Here is a 23,704-nt window from a genome sequence, read left to right as displayed (position 1 = left end):
TTAGTAGAGCCAGGCTTTGAATCCAGCCTGGGCGCCAGCATGAACTTTGGTCTATCATTTTACGGGTTCTGAGACCCACTGAGGCTTGGGGTGGGGTTTGGGGGGGGGAAAGGATAAAGATTAAAAGGGCATTGAGATAAGGGAACCAGTCATTATTTGGCCAGTCACCTTTTCCAGAAGCTCCCGCCAACCACCCCTTTCCTGCTCCTGTTATCACTAGCTAGTGGATGGCTGGGCTGGGCTCGGCTCCTCTACTGAAATCCTTCAGAGCTTTCCTGTTCTAGAGTTTTGCAAGAAGGTGGGAGGAGTGTTTTTATGCTGGGAAGGCTTCCCAGGGGTGATTGTGGAAAGGAAGGGGAGTGATTTTGTAGGGCCCTAAAAAGAAGCCAGGAAGAAGAGGAAAAAATAAAACCCTGCTGAAAAGAAAACAAATTGACTCAGGCATTTTCTGGCATTATCTTTCGTCTAGACTTGGAGATCGAAGCTCAGGCCAGAAGTCTGGAAATGTCCATTTTCTTCTCGCTGTGTGTAACTGACCTTCCTAATGACCCAAGACACATCATTACAACAACCTTACAGCCACATACCAAAAACAGCCCAGCCACGTATTGTCTAATGTCTCCTTTATCTTTACCATTCTTTCCTTTCCTCAAAAGGTACCCAGGCAATAACAACAAATGCTGTGAATATTTATATGAGTGCATGTATTTGTTTTCACATCCTTATCTCATTCGCCCTTTACAACAGCCCAGTAAGATAGACAAGCAGGCCAGGGATTATCCTCCCATCTTGACAGGTAAGCAGCTAAAGCTCAGAGAGAGACCTGTCCATGATCTCACAGCTAGTCAACAGCAGAGCTGGAAATGGATCCCTGGGCTCCTGACTCCTGTCCTGTGCATGAGGTCCACACACTGTGAGGTGGAATTTCAACCTGCTTGAGTCTTTTCACCCCAAACCATGAGTGCTTGCCTTCTGTTTAGCTGAACTTCCCACTGCCTTGCTATGATTATGGGGTGAAACCCTGAACAGCGGGGTTGGAGGAGTTATAGGGAACTGAAGGTAGGAAGGGGAGAATGTCTCTTACTCAAGGGAGTTTAGTAAGGGCTCGGTATTTACTGAGTGTTCAGTTTTCTCTTCGGAGAAGAAATAAAGAAAAACTAAAGGGCAGATGAATTTAACTGGATGACTGTTAATCTCTTGCATATACTTTACACTTCATACTTTGCAAAGGGCTTATGCGTGTGTGTGTGTGTGTGTGTGTGTTTTAATTCACACACCATATATCACTCAATTAAAGTGTACAAGTCAATGTTTTTAGTATATTCACAGGGCTGTGCAACTGCCATCACAGTCTAATTTGGGAACATTTTTATGACCCTGAAAAGAAACCTTATACCCATTAGTAGTCACTTCCCGTACCCCATCCTCACCCCAGCCGTAAGCAACCACTAATCTACTTTCTGTCTCTATACATTTACCACTTCTAGACATCTCATATAAATGGAATCTAGCTTCTTTTCACTTAGCACAGTACTTTCAAGGTTTGTACATGTTGTAACATGTATTTGTGCTTTATTCTTTTTTTTTTTTTTTTTTTGTGGTACGCGGGCCTCTCACTGTTGCGGCCTCTCCCGTCGCGGAGCTTAGGCTCCGGACACGCAGGCTCAGCGGCCATGGCTCACGGGCCCAGCTGCTCCGCGGCATGTGGGATCTTCCCGGACCGGGGCACGAACCCGTGTCCCCTGCATCGGCAGGCGGACTCTCAACCACTGCGCCACCAGGGAAGTCCTGTGCTTTATTCTTTTTACTGCTGAATATTCCATTATACGCTATGCCACATTTTCTTTATCGATCAGCTTATATGCATTTGGATTGTTTCTACTTTTGGCTATTATAAGTAATGCTGCTGTGAAAATCTGTTTACAAGTTTTGGTGTAGATGTATGTTTTCATTTCTCTTGGGTATATACCTAGAAGTGGAATTGCTGGGTCATATGGTGACTCTGTGTTTAACTTTTTGAGAAACTGTCAAACTGTGTGTGTGTTTATAAATTTACTGAGATGTATTTCCCATAGCATGAAATTCACCCTTTTAAAGTATATAGTTCAGTGCGTTTAGTATTTCCCAGGGTTGTGCAACCATCACCAGTCTAATTTTAGAAAATTTTCATCAACCCAAAAAGAAATACCATACTCATTAGCAGTCACTTTCCATTACTGCTCCCCACCCCAGGCAACCTCTAGGCTACATGCTGTCTTTGGATTTTCCTATTCTAGACATTTCACATAAATAAAGTCATGTAATCTATAGTCTTATCACTAGTTTTTTTCTCTTAGCATAATGTTTTGGAGATTCATCCATGTTGTAGCATGTATTAGTATTTCATTCACTTATATGGCTGAATAATATTCTGTTGTATGGATAGATCACCTTTTGTTTATCCAATCTCTACCTCTTTCATCCCCTTCCTGTATGTCTTTGTCTCTGTTTTCTTATAAGGACACGAGTCATTGAAGTAGGTTCCACACTAATCCAGTATGACCTCAGTTTAACGAATTACATCTGCAAAGACGCTGTTTTCAAATAAGGTCACATTCTGAGGTTCCATGAATTTTGGATTGACACTGTTCAACCCAGTAAAGGTACCAAGGAATCATCACATGAATTCAGGTAGAAGTCTTTTAAAGTTGCAAGCTGAGGTAGGCTTTTGGCAAGATTTAGTGCCCAAACAGCTTTGAAAGAACTTTTCTGGGGCTGCAGGCCATTATGGAGCCAACTGGCTTCATAGACATGGCTTTATGTCAGAAGAGTGGAATTCCAAGTGTCTGTGGGCCCAACTCATGCTACCCCTTACTTCATCTTATTGGCAGACCTGAAAAACCTCTCTGACTTTGACCTCAAGAAACAAGCATATGTGGATTTTTATGCCAGGGAAAATTCTTTTATTCATTCAACAATGAATTCAGTGTCATGAACACCCACTATGTGCTGGGACTGTTCTAGGCACGGAGATACAGAAGTGACTGGAACACATTTTGAGTACCTACAACCTGCAGTGCTTTCTTGGCCCTCTATGCACTTCATCCTCATAAGACCACCCTATGTTAATTTGTAAATAAGGAAACTGAGACTCAGGTGAAATTTCTCTAGCTCTGTGAGTAAACAGACTGGGTCACAGATTTGAATCCATAGCCTGAGCTGGAGGCAGAGGGCCCTAGAGCTGAGGATGGGTCACTCTTCCTTTATACAGACCCACAAGCATTCAGCATAGGGGACATGAAGGATGAATTGGGTGACAAGGCAGGATAAGTAGGTTGTGACAAAATGGCTATTCTCGTCAGATTGGGGAACCTGGACTTTATTCTGAAGGTAATGAGGAGTCAGTGGATGTTACTGAGGGAGTATGACTTATTATGCTATATGTACTTCCTGTGTTTAATCAACACATGATTATGGAGTTGGATCACAGACTGGGCTTCATTCTAGGGGTAAAACTGTTACAAGAGAGACAGTATCTCTGCCCTTACTGAATTGGTATCCTCATGTATGGAGCGATGAGAAAGAGGTTGGTGTTTTCCTGAAATTCTGTTTGAAACACAAGAAAGTACAGGTGGGAAACAAGATTGAAGAAATAAACAGGAAAGTGGTTTTTAAAAGAGAGAGCTTTGTAAGTCATCTTGAGGATACCAGGGATCCAGTGACGAATTTTAAGCAAGGCAGTGACATGATGACATGCCGTGGTTGCTGAGAAACAGGGGAGAGTCACAGATGATGCCTAGGTTTCCGGCTTGGGGAACTGACTGGATGGTGACGTTGATGCACTTCACTGAACTAGAGACGCAGGAGGAGGAGTTCCGTTTAGATTGTTGAGCTTGACCTGCCTGTGGGACAGCTGAATGGAGACGCTCAGTAGATGGGGGGTGGGGGTGGGGATATAAGACAGGGAGCCCAGGAGAGAGAACTGAGCTAGAGATGCACATTTGTGAGCTGTTACCACATAGCTGAAGCTGTGAGAGTGGACAGGATACCCCTGGAGAGTCTCCAGAGTGAGAGCGAGGTCATAGGAGGGTCTGGGGCAGAACCCTGGAGAAAGCCCGCATTGAAGGGCTGGGCAGAGGAGGAGGAGTCCAAAAGACCACAGAGAGCGTAGAATGCACCAGAGGTTTCCCTTGCACATTCCCTATGTCTCCTCAGGCAGCAGCGTGGGCTGATCACCGGCGCTGGGCTTTCTCTGTCCCCCAGCACAAACCCTCTCCTCTGCCACTAGAGAGTTCATCTTGCAGGTCTAATGGAGTAATGAAGCCATTGATTCTGTTAACAAACATCCAGTTCACTACGAGACCTGTAATGGGAATTCATTTTGGAGGTCAACACAGCTGTCAATGGGACAGTTTTTCCCCAGAGGCCTGTGGCTTTTCCTGCTGTACGCTGGCAGAAGTTGTCTTGCCCAGCAGCAGAAAAGACTGCAGAGTCATTAATGCTGCAGAGCATCCGTGAGCTGGTGGATCCTGCCCAGGGCCATGAGAAGGGCCCTAAAATAGGTCAGATAACAGGGAACTATGTCCCCTCTGAAGTGCTTTGAATAACCATAGAAAGCCACCATCATCACCACTAAAACATTACCTCCCACCAGAAAATACATCTTTAAATCTTTCTTTTGAACAAAAAAGTTTCACTGTTGGAATAATTGTATGCTGAATGAATGTTTTTGCTTATTCTACAAAGACAGACTCAGAACTCTGTATGTACCTGGGGTTTATTCGGTAAATGCTGGCACTGTAGAGGTAACATCATCCGTCACTGTTCCTAGAAACCCGTGGGCCAGGCAAGGAAGCAGGGTGACAGTGGATATAATGAAGCATGGGCCACGTGCTGTTAGCACCCAGAAGAATGGCCAAGTCCACGAAGGTTTCAGAGAGAATGTGATGCCCGTGTAGGGTCTTAAAGTCTGTGTGTGAGTGCCAAAGGAGAAGAAGTGAAATCCAGGCAGAAGGAACAGCATACGCCAAAACAAAGAATCATAAAAGGGGCCGGTAGTGTATATATGTCCATGCCACTCTCTCGCTCTGTCACATAGGGAGGGTGGGAGGGAGGGAGACGCAAGAGGGAAGAGATATGGGAACATATGTATATGTATAACTGATTCACTGTGTTATAAAGCAGAAACTAACACACCATTGTAAAGCAATTATACTCCAATAAAGATGTAAAAAAAAAAAGGGGGGGGGCTGGTGCATTCACAGACTGATGAAGCTTTCATATGCCTGGGGTATGGGAGGAGGGAAACAGGAAATAGGTCAGACTGTGAAAGGCCTTGTATGTTGTGCTAAGGAATTTGGACTAAGCTTAGAGAGCCAGCCAAATGAATAATGCCCTTGGCTGGGGGTATTACTCTAAACTATTATCTGTCTTTAATACCTCACTTCCTTTCTAACACAACAGACGAGAGTTTAAGATAAGAGTTAAGAGAAAAAAGACCAATAGATGGAGAGCGGTGAGTACAAGATGTGGGGAACATCGTCCTCAGAGGACTTGGAAGGGTAGGCGGGAGGAGCTGGGACCAGTCTTAAGGGACCGTTCCAATTACATGTGCTTTTGTCGTTAGTACAGTAACACACAGTCCAGGGACTCAGTAAATAAGTCTTCAGGAAGCAGAGCTTCATTTAGCAAAGCCAGCTTAGCTTTGAGGGAGATGATGAGAGCAGGAGCCACCAGAGAGGGAAGGCCGTGGCACTCACCGCCCCAGAGGCTGGCCTCGCTCGAGAGCCAGAGTCGCACTTCTGGACCTCGAGTAGGCACACCTCCTGGAAGTGGGGCAGATACTGCCCAGGCTGTGATAGGGAGTCGCCTCCAGGAGCATTACGGAGGTCCAGAGCCTGGAAGCCACAGCCCTGCGCTCTGGGAGGGCAGAGCCGGGGCAGGTGCATGAGGAAGAGAATGCTGCGGCTGGACCATGGCCTCTGCTCTTAGTATTTTCTCCTCATCTGACAACCCAGTTTGGGATAAGGACACCTTCCCTTCCTTTACCATTCAGAGAGCTCTTTCTCCTTTTCACAGACTCCCTGAGGAACATTTCCTCAGCCAGTCACGGCCCCCGCTCTTCTCCAGCTGAGCTCAGCAGCTCCAATCAGCACCTTCTCCGAGAACGAAAATCCTCAGCCCCGTCGCACTCCAGCCAGCCAACCTTGTTCACCTTCGAACCCTCGGTGTTGAACCACGTGCAGCCCGCCTTGTCCACCAGTGCACCTCAGGAGTATCTCTACTTGCACCAGTGCATAAGCCGGAGAGCAGAAAACGCAAGGTAGGCCAGCAGTAGTTGGTTGAGCAACCACTCGCAGGGCCTAGTACTTTTCAGACTCTGCTGTTTAATTCTAAATACGTAAGAGTAAACTATTTTATCTTTCCAGGTGGGCAAATATATAATTATAAAACAAAACATCACTGTTTTTGCTTAGGCAACCTTCACATTTTATTGGTATCATCTGCGTTGCTATACAATGATAATTGGATTCCAAAGAAGCCTCCCATTATCAAAAATCATGCTGTAAAACTTTTTGGTTTAATTTGAAAAAAAGGCATTAGGAACTAGAGTTTCAGAATTGAAAAAAACAAAGTCAGTGCACTTGTTGGCCCCAAGAGTGTAACTATAAAACCTTAACATTGTGGAACAAATCCTTATCTCACGTTTGCTCTAGAGCTACAGTTCCATATGGCAGCCACTCTCCACATGTGGCTATTGAACTTTGAATCAGTGAAAATTAAATAAAATTTAAAATTAAGTTCCTCAGTTATACTAGCCATATCTCAAGTACTCAGTAGCCACACATGTCTAGTGGATACCGTACTGGGTAATACAGATATAAAACATTTTCATCATCACAGAAAGTTCTAGAGCAAGGACTCCCTGCTCTGGAATAAGTTTTTGTTTTTCTAACACCATCAACTCTAACAGGTACAGAGCCTGTACATATTTTTATTACCTTTTATTCCCATTGTTAGGGTAAACGAAAGTGCAGAGCTGGTGGGCTTTTGCCAGAGCTGGTTCCCAATTCTACCATGGCCAGCAGGTTGTAAATCATGTTCCTTGATGAATTAATTTAGAAATATCTAATTTGTGCTAGGAAAATTAAGGCAAGTAGAGAACTGGCTGTATTAATAAATCATGTCACAGAGTATTTTCGTGCATATTCTCACTTAAACCAGTTAAACACACTGAGAGATCGCCAGGGTAGATCATTTATCTCCATTTCATGGATGAAGAAACTGAGACTCACAACTAATAAATGACAGAGAGAGGACTAGAACCCAGGTTTCTCCTTTCTGGTCCTGTATTCTTTTCTCTACACTGTGCTGTTCTGGTTGTGGTTTTCTGAGTCATTTTCATGCAACAGAACCTCCCAACACTCAGTTTTAAGTCTGCCTGAAAAACCCATTTTCCTGAAGCAGCGTTGATTCATTTGTGAACTTTCACTAGTTCAGTCGACTTCCATCAACATATACATGAAGGGCTGAGTTCTAAAAAGGTAGAATGAATTAACCAAGATCACTGAACTAGTTAGTACCTGATTCTCCTGAAGCACAGACCAGAGACAGTATAGTAGAATGAAAAGTATTTTACAGAGTGAAAAGTATTTTGCAGTCAGTCAGTTATGGGTTCAAATTCAGGTTTGGCCACCTCTTTGTGACCTTGGACCACATATTGAGCCTTTTTGACCTTCAATTTCCTTATCTGCAGAGTGGGAATAATTAATTCAAAGGCTTACTTAACGAGCATAAAATGGCAAAACATACCTAAGGTAGCCAGGAGGTAGGAGGTGCTCAGGACATATTACCAGATGCTCTCCTGTGCCGCCTCCCCTTCTACTACATGTAGGATTGCCTGGTAGTAGAGAATGCGAGGTCTTACAGTCATAATTCTAGTGAAAGACAGAGCACTTTATATTAGTGCCTCTCACACATTAATGTGCCTATGAAATACCTGAGGGTCTTGCTGAAATGCTGATTCTGATTCACTGGGCCTGGGGTGGGTCCTGAGATCCTGCCTTTCTGCAAAACTGCAGATGATGTCAGTGCAGACTGCAGAGCATACTTTAAGTGGAAGGCTTTATATAGTATTAACAACTTGCCACCACCTCCAGTCCCATGGTACTGCTAAAGCAACAGTGAGCACATATATAAATGTCTCTGCTTGAATTAGCAGCTGGGCCCACTCTCTGTACCCTCACCTCCTCTGTAAAACCTCTTTTAAATCTTCCTAGCTGGAATTCATTTTTCTCTGAATTCCCATAGCAGTCTTTGATGATCTTTCTCACAGCATTTGGAACTTTCTACCTCGTATTATGGATTTTTATATTAATATGTTACTGTTCTTTGGGACAGGACTCAGGGCACATCGTAGGTGCATAATAAATATTTGAACAAATCTGTGCTATGGAGGTAACATAATAGATGAGACAGAATTTTTCTACATCTGGGGAAGCAGCTTAATTGTAGGGCCTTGATCAAGTTGTGCTTTTCTCTGTGTCTTTGTTTTTACTTGTGTGGGTGTGGGAGCGAGAGGGTGATGAGCAGGATCTCAGGGAGATTTTAAAAAATAGTAAGTTCAAACAGTGTTTGTAGAATTCCAAGCAGGAAAGGAGGGCGGGAAGGACGTTTTCTTCAGTCTAGAAGGATTATGTAGTTCTTGGTAATGGTGGAGTAGCAGGCATGATACTAAACATACTGTAGCAATTATAAACTCTGGACAAAACATTTTAAAATCCTGTTCAAAGGCACTGAAGAGCAATCAAAAAGCAGGACTGATTTGACTCTTAAAACAAGGGACCAAAAAAAAAAAAGGGGGGGACCCACATTTAGCGAGATTCAATTTACATGGCTTTTGCTATGAAGGAAATTTCTATAACCTATCATCACAAATGTCAGTATACAATGAGAAATTGCTGGACATCTGAAGAAACTGTAAAAGTTGACCTATAGTCCTAGAGAGCTCAGGTCATAGAAACAAGTTAAAATCAACCCAGTTTTTGGAGCTAGCATACAAAGACTTTAAAATAGTTGTGTTACTTGCTTTAATCTATGGTGGGAAGAGGGGGTGGATAATGAGTAAAGAGATGGTGAAATTTAGGAAAGAGATAGAAACTTTGAAAAAGAACTTAGGAGTTCCAGTTCCGCTATGGTGGCAGAAGCCACCACAGGCTTCTGTCCCTCCCACTAATTACAGATAAAAACTCCGGACAAAATATAATTACCCAAAGACTCTGTAAAGAAAAAGAAAGGAAGCAGATTATGGAGGGGAGCAAAACTTGGAGATGTGAGTACACAGGTAAATCTTCTGTCTCTGGTGGATTTGTCCTGAGAGTGGGCTCCATCACAAAGCAGCACAGTGGGGCAGACTGCTGAAACTCTAATAGAAACCTCATCTTTCTGGTTAGAGGAACCAGAAAAGGAGCCCTTTGGGGACTGGAAAGGAGTGAAGTATCCCAGTGTGGAGAGAGCTAGTGAAGGCAATTCCTGATTCTGGGTATAAACCCACACAAGTCTCAGGCTCACCTTGAGCTACCCATGTGTGGGACAGACTCAAATCAGCATAACCAGAGCTTTGTGAACTAAACTGAGATTTTCACTACCACACACAGAGGAGAAACAGAAGTTACAGGTTGAACCTGACCATATTGATTGCCTGCAAAAACAAAATCAACATTCTGCAGAGGATGATAAAAGAACCCAGAGTCTACACAACATAGTATCACAACATTCAGAATATAATCCAAAATTTCTCAGCCTACAGAGAGCCAGCAAACTAATTCTCAAGGGAGAGCACAGATGCCAACCCCAATATAACTAATGTTGAAACTACTACACACAGGTTTAAAAGCCCATTTTATAACAGTATTCCATATGATAAAGGAAAACACACTTGAAATTAATGGAAAGAAAAAGAAACCCTTATCAACCCAGAAGTCTATATTCTGCAAAAGTATTCCTTCAGGAATGAAAACGAAATTAAGACACTCTCAGATGAAAGTTAAATAAGAGAATTTCCAAGAGATCTGACTTAAAGAAATAATAAGGCTAAAGCAAAGAAGTACCAGAAGGAAACTAAGATCAGGAACGAAGAAAGAGCAGCAGAAATAGTAAATATCTGCATAATTATAAAATACTATTTTTTCCCTCCTAAGTTTAAAATACGTATGAGTGCTGAAAGCAAATATTAAACATTATCTAGTGGGGTTTTTGTCTGTTTTTATTTCTGGTAAAGGAAGAGCTCTTCTGGTAAAGGAAGAGCTTCCTTTACCATTTTTGGCCATGTGAGTCCCTGGTAACAGATTTTCCCAGCTTTCATTTATGTGGAAATACCTTTATTTCACCTTTATTTTTCAGAGACGTTTTTGCTGGGTATAAAATTCTGGAATGATGGTTTTATTTCGGCATTCTAAAGGATGCCATTCTATAGTCTTCTGACCTTCGTTGTTTCCGATGACAGGTCAGCTGTTCTTTTTATTCTTATTCTCCTGTATGTAATGTATCTTTCTTCCTCTGAATGATTTTTTTTCTCTTCTTTTTAAAAAAATTGTGGTAAAATACACATAATATAAAATGTACCATCTTAACCATTTTTAAGTGTACAGTTCAGTAGTATTAAGTACTTTCACATTGTTATACAACCAATCTCTAGAACTCTTCTCAACTCTCAAAATTTAAACTCTCCACTCTTAAACAACTCCCCATTTCACCTTCCCCCTAGCCCCTGATAACCTCCATTCTACTTATCTCTAGGTAACTCATTTAAGTGGAATCATACAGTAGTTGTCTTTTTATGCAGTCCTCAAGGTTCATCTGCATTGTGGCATGTGTCAGGATTTTCTTCCCTTTTAAGGCTGAATAAATATTTCATTACATGTATATTCCACATTTTGTTTATCTGTTCATCCATTGTTAGACCCTTGGGTTACTTCCACCTTTTGGCTATTGTGAATAACGCTGCTGTGAACATGGGTTTATAAATACTCTTCAGGACTCTGCTTTCAGTTATTTGAGGTATATACCCAGAAGTAGAATTGCTGGGTCATACGGTAATTCTATTGTCGCTTTTTGAGGAATTGCCATACTGTTTTCCATAGTGGTTACACCAATTTACAACAGTGCACAAGGGTTCTAGTTTCTCCACCTTCTTGCCAACACTTGTTATTTTCTGGTCTCTTGATAGTAGCCATCCTAAATGGGTGTGAGGTAGCATCTCATTGTAGTTTTCATTTGCATTTCCCTAATGATCAGTGATAGTCAACATCTTTTCAGGTATTTGTTGCCAATTGGTATATCATTTTTGGAGAAATGTCTACTCAGGTCCTTTGCCCATTTATTATCAGAGTCTTTTGTTATTGTTGAGTTGTAAAAGTTCTTTGTATGTTGCGGACATTAACCCCTTATGAGATACGTGATTTGCAGATATTTCCCCCATTCTAAAGACTGCCTTTTCACTCTGTTGATTGTGTCCTTTGATGCACAGAAATGGTTTTAATTTTGATGTAATCCAATTTATCTCTTTTTACTTTGGTCACCTGTGTTTTTTTGGGGTTTTTTTTGCGGTACGTGGGCCTCTCACTGTTGTGGCCTCTCCCATTGCGGAGCACAGGCTCCAGACGCACAGGCTCAGTGGCCATGGCTCACGCTCCCAGCCGCTCCGCGGCATGTGGGCTCACCTGTGTTTTTTATTTCATACATAAGAAATCATGGCCAAATCCAATTTCAAGAAGATTTTCCCCTGCTGTCTTCTAAGAGTTTTATTGTTTTAGCTCTTACATTTAGGTCTTTGATCCATTTTGCATTAAGTTTTGCATACAGTATAAGGTAAAGATCCAACTTCATTTTTCTGCATGTGTATATCTAATTTTCCCAAAACTGTTTGTTGAAAAGACTGTACTTTGCTGTGGAAAAGATCTTTCCCATGGTCTTAGCATCTTTATTGAAAATCATTGAGGGTTTATTTCTGGACTCTGTATTCTGTTCCCTTTGTCTATATGTCCATCTTTATGCCAGTACCACACTGCTTTAGTTACTGGAGGTTTGTAATAAGTTTTGAAATCAGGAAGTGTGAGACCTTTAACTTTGTTCTTCTTTTTTAAGATTGTTTTGGCTATTTGGGCCTCTGACTGATTTAAGTGTTTTTCTTTATCTTTTTTCAGCAGTTTGAATGTGATATTCCTAATGTGTGTTTTTCTTTATGTTTACTATGTTTGGGGTTCACTTGCCTGTCTGATTCTGTGTGTTGATATTTTTGATTCAGTCCAGCAAAATTTCTACCTGTATTGCTTCTGCCCCATTTTGTCTCTCCTTTCCTTTGAGGCTCATATGAAACTTCAGTTACTCATATGCTAGACCACTTGAAACTTACCTACATGTCACCGATACTATTCTTTTTTTTTTTCCTATCCTTTTTCCTTTCTGTGCTCAGTTTGGATACTTTTGTTTTGTTTTGTTTTTTGCGGTACACGGGCCTCTCATTGTTGTGGCCTCTCCCGTTGTGGATCACAGGCTCAGGACGCACAGGCTCAGCGGCCATAGCTCATGGGCCCAGCCGCTCCGCGGCATGTGGGATCTTCCCAGACCAGGGCACGAACCCACGTCCCCTGCATCGGCAGGTGGACTCTCAACCACTGCGCCACCAGGGAAGCCCTGGATAGTTTTTTTAATTCATTTTTCAATTCTAGGATTCCCCCCCTTTTTTTAAATAATTTTTGAAGGGTAATAGAAGTACAGTCAATGCCATATATATAAAATGTCCTCATGCCCCTTTGTAATGTGCCCTTCTTTCTACCATATTCCTCAGAAACCACTGACAGTCTTTCTGTCACTACATTAGTTTTCATTTTTTGGAATTAACTTGAATGGAATCATAGAGTATCACTATTTTTTCTGACTTCTTTCAATCAGCATAATGCTTTTGGCATTCATTCATGTTGTTGCATGCATCATTAGTTTTTCCTGTTTATTGCTGAGGAGTAATTCAATGTATCTTTATATCACAACTTACTTATCCAGTCACATGTTGATGGGCAGTTGGGTCGTTTCCAGTTTCGGCTATTACAAATTAAGATGCATTTGTACATAAACAGTCACTAACAAATCTTGTATGGACATTTGTTTCATATCTCTTGGGTAAATACCTAGAGAGCTAGGTGGTTTACTGGTTAATTCTGTCAAATATTCAAACAAAATAGTACAAATATTACCCAGATTCTTTTTAGGAAACATAAGAGGAAGGAATCCTTTTGCAACTCATTTTTATATAACCAACATAACTCTACTACCAAAACCAGATAAAGATTATGAGAAAGAGAATTACAAAGCATTATTCCCTGTGATGATAGATACAGAATTTCTTTTTTTCTACAAAAAAGTATTAGAGGGCTTCCCTGGTGGCGCAGTTGTTGAGAGTCCGCCTGCCGATGCAGGGGACGTGGGTTCATGCCCCGGTCCGGGAAGATCCCACATGCCGCGGAGCGGCTGGGCCCGTGAGCTATGGCCGCTGAGCCTGCACGTCCGGAGCCTGTGCTCCGCAACGGGAGAAGGCCACAACAGTGAGAGGCCCACGTAAAACAAACAAACAAAAAAAGTATTAGAAAACAAATCCAACAACAACAACAAAAAAAATATATATATATATTTAAAATGTGTGTATGTATTTTAGGGATAATATAGATTAGGGAATATATATGTTTGTATATATCATTAGGGATAAGACACCATGACAAAGTAATGTTCATCCCAGGAATACAAGGTTGGTTTGACATTCAAAAACCAACCGATATAATTCATCACATTAAGATAAATAAAGGAGAAAAATCATATAATCATCACCTCAATAGATGCTAAGAAAGTATTTGACAAAACTTAATACCTCTTCACAAAAAATATTTCTTAGCAAACTGTGAATAGAGGAGAACTTTCTCAAACTAATAACAGACTTCAAAGGATAACCTACAGCTTATATCATACCTAATGGAGAAATAGTAAACATATTCCCCTAATATTGGAGACAAGGAGAGAATACCTGCTCTCACCACTTCTATTCACTAGTGTACTAGAAATCCTAGCCAGTTCAATAAGGGAACAAGAAAAATATAAAAGGCACAAATATCAGAAAGGAAGATGTAACACTGTCTCTATTTGCAGGTAACATGATTGTTTATATAAAAAATCCTGAAGAATATAGAAAATACTAGAATTAATAAGGGAATTTAGCAAGGTCACAGGATAAAAGATTATTATACAAAACTTAATTTTTACATACTAGCCTCGAAAAATTGGGAAAATGACCTTTAAAAAATTCTCTATATAGTGATGCCCCCAAAATGAACTAGTTAGTAATAAATTTAACAAAAGACATGCAAGATCTCTTCACTGAAATCACTATCTAACGTTGCTGAGGGAAATTAAAGACCTAAATATGGAGAGTCATAATATACTACAGTTATGAATTGGAAGACCCAATATTATTAAAATGGCAGTTCTTCCCAAATTAATCTGTAGATTCAATGCAATCCAAATAGAAATCCCAACTAGCTTTTTCGTAGAAATTGATAAGTCAATTCTAAAATTTGCGTGAAAATGCAAAATATGCTAAAATGTGAATAGCCAGAGAGAGTGGCATGGACATATATACACTACCAAATGTAAAATAGATAGCTAGTGAGAAGCCGCCACATGGCACAGGGAGATCAGCTGGGTGCTTTGTGACCACCTGCGGGGGGATAGGGAGGGTGGGAGGGAGACGCAAGAGGGAGGAGATAGGGGAATATATGTATATGTATAACTGATTCACTTTGTTATAAAGCAGAAACTAATACACCACTGGAAAGCAATTATACTCCAATAAAGATGTTTAAAAAAATGTGAATAGCCAAAGAGATCTAAAAAAAAGAAGAGGGCTTATACTACCTGATTCAAGACTTTCTGTCAAACTACGGTTAGACAAGACAGTGTTGTATTGATGAAAGGGTAAACATACAAATCACTAGAACAGATTAGTGAATCTAGGGGGTAGAATGAAAAAATACATGTATGATTTTGACAAAGGTGCCAATAGGGAAATGAAAGTCTTTTCAACAAGTGGATATCCATATAAGAATTTTTAAAATTTTTATTTTATATTGGAGTATAATGTGTTAGTTTCAGGTGTACAGCAAAGTGATTCCATTATACATATACATGTATTTATTCTTTTTCAAGTTATTTTCCCATTTTAGGTTATTACAGAATATTGATCAGAGTTTCCCTGTGTTATACAGTAGGTCCTGGTTGGTTATTTTAAATATAGAGTGTGTACATGTCACACAAACTCCCAGTCTGTCTTTCCCCCAACCCTTCCCCACCAGTGACCATAAATTCATTCTCTAAGCCTGTGAGTCTGTTTCTGTTTCATAAATAAGTTCATTTGTATCATTTTTTTTTAGATTACACATATAAGCAATATCATATGATACTTTTCTTTCTCTGAGTTACTTCACTCAGTATGACAATCTCTAGGTCCATCCATGTTACTGCAAACGGCATTATTTCATTCTTTTTAATGGCTGTGTAATATTCCATTGTGTATATGCACCACATCTTCTTTATCCATTCATCTGTCAATGGACATTTAGGTTACTTCAGTGTCTTGGCTGTTGTAAACAGTGCTGCAATGAACATTGGGGTGCATGCAATGTCTTTTTCTATCCATCTCCCAGAGTAATGGAAATAAAAATAAAAAACAAATGGGACCTACTTAAACTCAAAAGCTTTTGCACAGCAAAGGGAACCATAAACAAAACATATAGGAATTTTTTTAAAAACCTTTACTTCATATCACACTACTCAAAAGTTAACTCAAGGGCTTCCCTGGTGGCGCAGTGGTTGAGAATCCACCTGCCAATGCAGGGGACACGGGCTCGATCCCTGGTCCGGGAGGATCCCACATGCCGCGGAGCGACTGAGCCCGTGCGCCACAACTACTGAGCCCGCGCACCTAGAGGCCGTGCACCGCAGCAGGAGAAGCCACCGCAACGAGAAGCCCGCATGCAGCAACGAAGACCCAACGCGGCCAAAAATGAATAAATAAAATAAATAAATTTATAAAAAAAAAAGTTAACTCAAAAGTATCAGAGACCTAAATGTAAAGTCTAACACTGTGAAACTTATAGAAGAAAATATCTCTGTGATCTTGGGGTAAACAAAGATTTTTATATAGGATTTAAAAAGCAGGAATCATAAAAGAAAAAAATGATAAAGTAGTTGTTATCAAAGTTAAAACTTGCTCTTCAAAAGATCCCATTAAGAAAACCAAACGGCAAGTCACCAAATGTGAGAAAATATTCAAAACACATATCTGACAAAGGAGTTATTTGTAGAATCTATAAAGAGCTATTACAAGTCAGTAAGATGACACGCAACCAATTTTTGTTTTAAATGGGCAAAAGATTTGAACAGACACTTCACCAAAAAAAAAATAGATGTAAGAATGACCAATAAGCTCACGAAAAGATGCTGAAACATCATGGAAATGCAAATTAAAACCTCAGTGAGGTTTTGCTTCGTCTCCCCTGGAATGGCGAAAACAAAAAAGACTAGCAACGCCAAGTGCTGGCAAAGTATGTGGATGGGCTTTATCCATGCACTGCTTCTGACATTCACATTACACACTAGGTACTCTGGAAAGAGGAATAATGCTTTACAGTTTACAGCGCTCTTTTATGTTAGTTACCTCATTTGATCTCCAAAATAATCTTAGAGGGTTACTTTTGAGTAGGGACTTTGAGAGAGAACCAGCTCCTTCATCTCTGCCTAGCATAGACATAAATATGCCTGATGATTGTAGTGAAATAGTATTTACTGAGGCCAATAATACCAGCCTTCTGTCTCTCCCCTTCTACATTCATGAGGGATCCTGATAGAGTTACAACAAATGAAACATCTTAGAGATAAACCAAGACTTTTTTATTATTACTCTTACTATACTACTAGCCACTAACATTTCTTCAAGTACCAGATAGTATGTATTCTGGTTAAAATGACTTCAGTCCTCAAACTCCAGCTCTTCCACTGAGCTAAATTAACTAATAATTCAGAATCGTAACTATTGCCAATGGAAGGAGTTTTGAATGACACTGTCAAGACAAGCAGAATCTTTTTTGTTTTTGAAAACAAAGTCGTTTCACTAGATTTATTTTGGCCCTCTAGCTAGATGCTAGCCAATCTCTGTCTTCTTATTTCAAGGAGGCTGTTAAACCTGTAACATGTGATGTGTTGTGGTGTGTGGTGGGTCACATGCCCTGGAAAGCCATAATTCTGGTGAGGGTTGAGGAAAGTGAAATTTCAAGTAACGAAATTCCAGAATGAACGCATCCCTGACCCTGCAGCAAGCACTATTCTACAGAAAGATAGGGGGTAAAAAGTAAAATCAGAAATGTCCATGGAGAACTTACCTGTGATTAATCATTTCTAAGGCTCATTCTCCCAGTGGCTTTGACTGACCAAAGGCAGAATATACAGCTCTTACCTTCATTTAATTTCACAAATACAGCTTCTCTCTGTAACCACAGAGAGAAGGCAGGCTCAGTATTGCAGCCAGAAGAGTTTGAGATACAAAGATCACCTCACCTCTTAGAGATTGTGGGACAGAATTTTCTGAGTTTTCTTCCCTCACAGGAAGGATGCATTTGGAATGAGTCAGATACAGAAGGATGGTCCAGATGACCTCTTAGGATTGCCAGTGACAGGTACAGAACTCTAAATGGTGGCTAATTTACTTACAAGCATCCAATTATACTCCAATCTAAAAAAATAGCAGAAAAAAAATTAAATTGGCCCTTTATTGTTATAAGGTACTTGGCATCTTGTAGAGTGGAAGGAGTGAAATTGTGGTGTAGCATGTTACCCTAACATGAGAAAATGTACAAAAGAACAAGTGCAAAGTAAAGTGGCTGGGAAAAACTAGGAAAGCATTCCTAACAGCCAACAGAGAGGTTTGGGTTGATATTAAAACCAAAGCATGTACAAGTGGTGGTGTGCTAGCCCCATCCACCTGGGGCTCTGGGAGCAGCTGGGAGCCAGGAATGGAAAGGAAGAGCTGCTGGGCTTGGGGGAGCATTTTCTCCCAAACTTCTCTCTGCCCCCAGGGAGCCCCCTATACACCTGTGTTCGAGTATCTTCTGGCACCATGTCTGCCATGTATCGTTTCTCCTCACCGGATGTGTGAGGGTAATACCTGTCTCTCGGAACTGTCAGGAGGATTAAAAGCTACGTCACATGTGATGTTCCTGGCACAGTACTGTGCTCATTTTATGAGGCCTCTGTCAGCCCAGAGCCCTGGAAGAGAAACCTTTCTCCAAATCCACTGCTTCCAGGTATCTGTCCCAGAAAAGCAACTCAGCACATCATGGTGGCACAGGCCTCAGTAAAGGCCTACATGAAAGCAGTAAAGGCCGCAGGACTTCTAAGTGCTCAGAATTCCCCCTCTTGATTCTTGTCCAAAGGGAGCGCACTGTAGCGGTGTGGGTTTTGGGCAGGGAGTCCAGGGACCTGGGTGCTGGAACCAGTTCTGCTACCGTCCAAGTGTATACCTTTGGGCAAGTTTGTTTCCCTCGTTCAACTCCTCTCACCTGACTCTTGAAGTAATGGTCAGTCCCCCTCAGCGTGCATCGGTATCATCTACCACAGGCCAGGAACTATGCCAGGGGACAGGGTATGGTGCCCTGCCTTCTAGAAGCACAGGGTCAGGTAGGAGTGGAAAGACCCAGACCCAAATAAATTTCACACAAGATGAGTGTTGTGATGGAAGCAGAGTGCTGTGGGAGCAAAGGAGGAGTGGTGAGTAAAGTGACAAGGAGACTTAGAGGACCTAAAACACCATCGTGGAGCAAAAAGGCTTCTCTGGAGCTTTGTGTAAGATTTTGGCGCATCAGGGAAACATTCCAGAGAAAGGTAAATTATGCAAGCCCAGGGCTGGAGCTCAGGGAGTGTGTTGAGGGATGAGCGAGTAGTTCTGTGACTGGAGAGGAGATGCCACGACAGCGGGAGGTTGGGACATGAGCTCATGTGTTCTGAAGAGGAGGGGTTTCACTCTGCCGCTCCAGAGGGTTCAGGCCAAGCTCAGGAAAGGGCACAGCAGCACCAACGCTTTTCTTTCTTTGTTTGTTTATTTATACATTCATTTGCTTGTTTATTCAACAAACATTTATTCACTGTTTACTATGTGACAAGCACTGATCCCGGTGCAGATGAGAGAAATGAATAAGACACAGTTTCTTCTTTCCTCAAGGAAATCACAGTCTGATGGAGGAGATAAGTAACAATGGTGCGTAACACAGATAACAATGGCTGCCTGCTCCAGGAACAGAGTTGAGCAAGTGATGGCTTGCGCTGGGAGGTAGAGGATGTAAGAAACAGCTTCGGAAGATGTGCCATTTGAGCCGAGTATGAGCTCGCCAGACTGGAGTAAGAGGCCTTCCAGACAGAGCAAACAGCACAACAAGGCGCGGAGGCCTGACTGCCTGGGGCATACGGGAACACCTGGGCAGTTGACTGAGTAGACCCTAGAGTGGGAAGGGGAACTGGGGAGGAGAGATTGGAGAGGTGAGTCGGTCCTAAAGGCATTGAGGCAGTTTTGAAAATGGTTAAGCTGGGAAGTTAAGAAAGTCAATGTGAGCGGGATAAAGAGGACCAGAGAGGTCCTAGGCTGACAGTCGGGAGACGAGTTATTACCCCTTTCGTTATTGCAGAAGAAAATCAGGAGGACCTGAACTGGGGTGGATGCAGTAGGACCTGATGTGATTATTGAGTGAGAAATCATAAGGTAACTCCAGGTTTCGGCTTGAGTGGCTGGTGCCTTTCCCAGACTGGAGAGTCAGGAGGAAGATGACGAGTTCACTCTTGCATATGTTTAAGGTGACTGCAGTATACCTGCAATGCTGTACCCACCCCTGCACCACCTTAAAATCTTTCAAGGACTCCCATTCTCATCAGCCCAGGCCTGGCCCCTCCATGGCCATCTCTCAGCCCCGCCTCCTAAGGCACTTGCTCCAGCCTGAGCAGCTTGCGTTTCCTTGAACTTGCCAGATTGTGTTCTACTTCTGTGTCCCTCTAACTGGAACACCTTTTCCCTTCTCTTGCCTTATGCCAGGCCAGTTGCCAGAGTCAGTTAGAGGTGACGTCTTTGGAGAGGCCTCCCCTGACATTCTGTACCACCACCACCACCAGGGAGGGTTGGTATAAATCTGTCAACAGCCGCTTACTCACTGGCTTGATTATAAGATTTGCACGCAAAGGGACTTCCCTGGTGGCGCAATGGTTAAGGATCCGCCTGCCAACACAGGGGACATGGGTTCGATCCCTGGTCCGGGAAGATCCCACATGCCGCGGAGCAACTAAGCCCGTGCGCCACAACTACTGAGCCTGCGCTCTAGAGCCCACGCTCTAGAGCCCGCGAGCCACAACTACCGCAGACTGCGTGCCTAGAGCCCGTGCTCCGCAACAAGAGAAGCCCACTGCAATGAGAAGCCCATGCACCGCAACAAAGAGTAGCCCCCGCTCGCCACAACTAGAGAAAAGCCCGCGCGCAGCAAGCAACAAAGACCCGATGCAGCCAAAGATAAATAAATTTATTTAAAAAAAAAAAAGATTTGCATGTATGTCAACTCCTCTACTACTGTGCCCCCTCCCCCAGGGCAGGAGGCTTCTCTGTATCCATTGTGCCCGGCCCAGGTGGAAAGTAGGACATCCATAAATGTTTTTTAAATGAACAAATCCAGATAGGGCATCCACCAGCACTGGAAATTCCAAAAGACAAACTGAAAGGCACCACAGACAAACGGACAGATGTGAACAACGTGAACACCTTATGTCTACCATTGGCTCCCCGGTCCTCTGCCTCAGGCACTTCGTTATCTAAAGGCTAGATGTTCAGTGATCTAGGCCATGCCTGTCGCCTTGGTTATGCGTGTGGAAGGAAATAGGAAGGAGAGAGAATACGGAGGACCAGAGGGGAGGGCCGCGGAAGGTCTGGGGACTGAAATGGAAGTCCTAGCCACCAAGGATGCAAGTTTACGCAAGAGAGAGCTTGGCTGCTGAGACACCTGTTGCCCTTCCTCTTTCTAAGCTGATGGGCCTTAGTTTCTATCGCCATCTGGTGGCCACATCCACAAATAACAAGCTCCCCATGAGCTGAGAGAGCTTGTATAAGACGGAAGTTCCATGGATCGGCCTCGGTGGGCTAAGAGCTGCCCACCCCCCTTAGAGATAGCGTGCAAATTTGTATGTATGTGAGGCTTGCCTTATTCTGGTGAGAAGTGCCGAGAGCTTTTAATCAGATTCTTAAAGAGGCATATGGCCTCCAAAAAGCTGAGAATCACCACTAAATGACAGTTCTAGAATAGTGATTCCTTTATTCCCCCCAAATGGAATCCTATGAAGAATCCTACTGTAAGAGAGAGAAAAGCAGACCCGAATCTCTGCTTGCTCAGAACATCACCTTCTAACTTCCTAAGGCGCCTACGCAGAACACAGAATCCAGTTTGGAAACCCGGCTAACACACCCAAAGTGTTGTGGAGTTTCAGAACCAGATGGACCCTTAAGAGCTATTGAGACACACCAGGTCCTGCCTTGGGGAAGGAGACTTGGTGAAGCCCACAGAGCATATCAGTGGTGGAAATGGAACCTGCACAAATCCCTTCGCCGCCCCCCCCCCACCGCCAGATCGTTTTACTTTTTAAATCTTATTTCCCCAAAACATGAATTTTTAAAAAGTAATAATCAAAACCTTTTCTGTCCTGAATTTAGTTCCCAAACAGGAAAACATTTTTCCTGTAGAATTTTAGTCTTCTGGAAAGAGATATTTTCCCCTCTAAATGCCTCTCAATGAACCATAATATATGATAGAAAATAAATCTATGACTTACATTTGAATAGTTCTGTATAACTTAGAACAGTACATTAGCTGACTTGTTTTACAGTGGGAAAACTGAGACTCAGATAAAATGACTTGCTATTTTCGGATACCAACTTAAAGGTTCTTTCCGCTATCCACAGCCTTTGTATACGAATGCATATATTTTGTGTCACTGAAAACAATAAACAAGTGTGTGGTATAACTAGCTTGTTGATATATATTTGGGAAGGTAAGACCAACCTCTGCTAATCACAGCCATTTGGGAGTAGGGGAAGGGGTAAAGGCTAACACTGAACATATACTTACTAGATACACTAGAGTCCAATTTCTAAGCAACCTTCAAAGCATGATTTTAATCACCATTTTTGCAGACGCATTTACTAAAGCTCAGAGAGAAAACGTGCCTTGCCCAGGTAACCCTCAGGCCTGCCAGCCTCCTCAGCCTGTGTGTTCCACACCACCTAGCTGCACAGGGTTTGAACAGGCCCGCTTGCCTCGCTGGTGGGCAGCCCTGGCCTCCTCTAACCCCCGCACCCCCTTCTTTCTGTCTCTTAGGAGCGCCAGCTTCTCTCAGGGCACCAGGGCCTCGTTTCTCATGAGGAGCGACACGGCCGTGCAGAAACTCGCCCAGGGCAACGGACACTGTGTCAACGGGGTCGGTGGTCAAGTCCACGGCTTCTACAGCCTCCCCAAGCCCAGCAGGCACAATACAGAATTCAGAGACAGTACCTACGACCTCCCCCGGAGCCTGGCCTCCCACGGCCACACCAAGGGCAGCCTCACGGGCTCTGAGACGGATCACGAGGACGTGTACACCTTCAAGACGCCCAGCAACACCCTGTGCCGCGAGTTTGGGGACCTCCTGGTGGACAATATGGATGTTCCGGCCACCCCACTCTCAGCCTACCAGATCCCTAGGACGTTCACACTGGACAGGAACCACAACACCATGGCAGTCGCCACTCCTGGGGACTCGGCCGCAGCCCCCCCACCCCGGCCCCCCAAGCCAAGTCAGGCAGAAACACCTCGATGGGGCAGCCCTCAGCAGAGGCCTCCAGTCGGTGACAGCAGCAGATCGGCCTCTGCCGCGGCGACCATCCCCAGGCGCAACACCCTCCCAGCCATGGACAACAGCCGACTTCACCGAGGTCAGTGTGAGCCCTTGCTGAGGCCGGGGGGAAGGGAGGGAGCACAGGGGTTCTCCGTAGTGTGCTGGTTCTCGGTCATCCATGCCAAGGAGACTTAAGTCCCACCCAGGGGACCTGTGCTACCCACAGGTTTAGGCATCTTCTACCCAGGCCTTTCCTAGCTTGTCCTCCAGCCCTGGAGGCTATTAGTAGACACCACAATGGCAAGAGTTTAGCAGACCCTGCCTGAGAGAAGTTACTGTTCTACTAAGGAGGTAGAACATTCTTGGTTAACCACAGTACAACACATTATGGGTTTAGAGGTCCAAATCACAGGCTTTTATTCATTTATACATCAAACCAAAGATTTCAAAAATAAATTTAGAAGCCTAGTCCAAACTGGAGCCAAACCTATGTGGACCAACAGACTTTTAAAATCAAATCTACTAAATATTTTCTAAGCCACATTTGAATCTCTGGTTAAAGTCTGAACGTCTGTCTGAAGTATTAAATTCTGTTGCTGATTTCCCACTGAGAGTATTCCAACTCTGCCTATAACCTCCTCTGTTTGATGAAAAAGTAGAATAATATTAATTCCTTTCATTTGGCGTCTGCTAACACTGGGGCTACATCCAGAAGCCTGGGAGGAATTTGTGA

The 23,704-nt window shown here is 42.9% G+C and overlaps 1 protein-coding gene across 3 annotated transcripts in view; it reads left to right on the top strand.

Moving 5' to 3' along the window:
- GAB2 (GRB2 associated binding protein 2) overlaps nucleotides 1–23,704 on the top strand; it is a 178,913-nt gene that overhangs the window by 141,891 nt on the left and 13,318 nt on the right. For 2 of the 3 annotated variants that reach the window (XM_060160123.1, XM_060160124.1), the window contains exons 3-4: nucleotides 6,058–6,301; nucleotides 22,476–23,074. In XM_060160123.1, the coding sequence (XP_060016106.1) occupies nucleotides 6,058–6,301; nucleotides 22,476–23,074 (843 nt within the window). The remainder of the gene's footprint in view (nucleotides 1–6,057; nucleotides 6,302–22,475; nucleotides 23,075–23,704) is intronic. The other variant, XM_060160125.1, reaches the window with a different exon arrangement.

Source organism: Lagenorhynchus albirostris, chromosome 9 (genome assembly GCF_949774975.1).
Source record: "Lagenorhynchus albirostris chromosome 9, mLagAlb1.1, whole genome shotgun sequence".
NCBI classification, from domain to species: Eukaryota; Metazoa; Chordata; class Mammalia; order Artiodactyla; family Delphinidae; genus Lagenorhynchus; species Lagenorhynchus albirostris.
The sequence above is the reverse complement of the archived record's forward strand: the minus strand, read 5'-3'. Positions and strand labels throughout refer to the sequence as shown.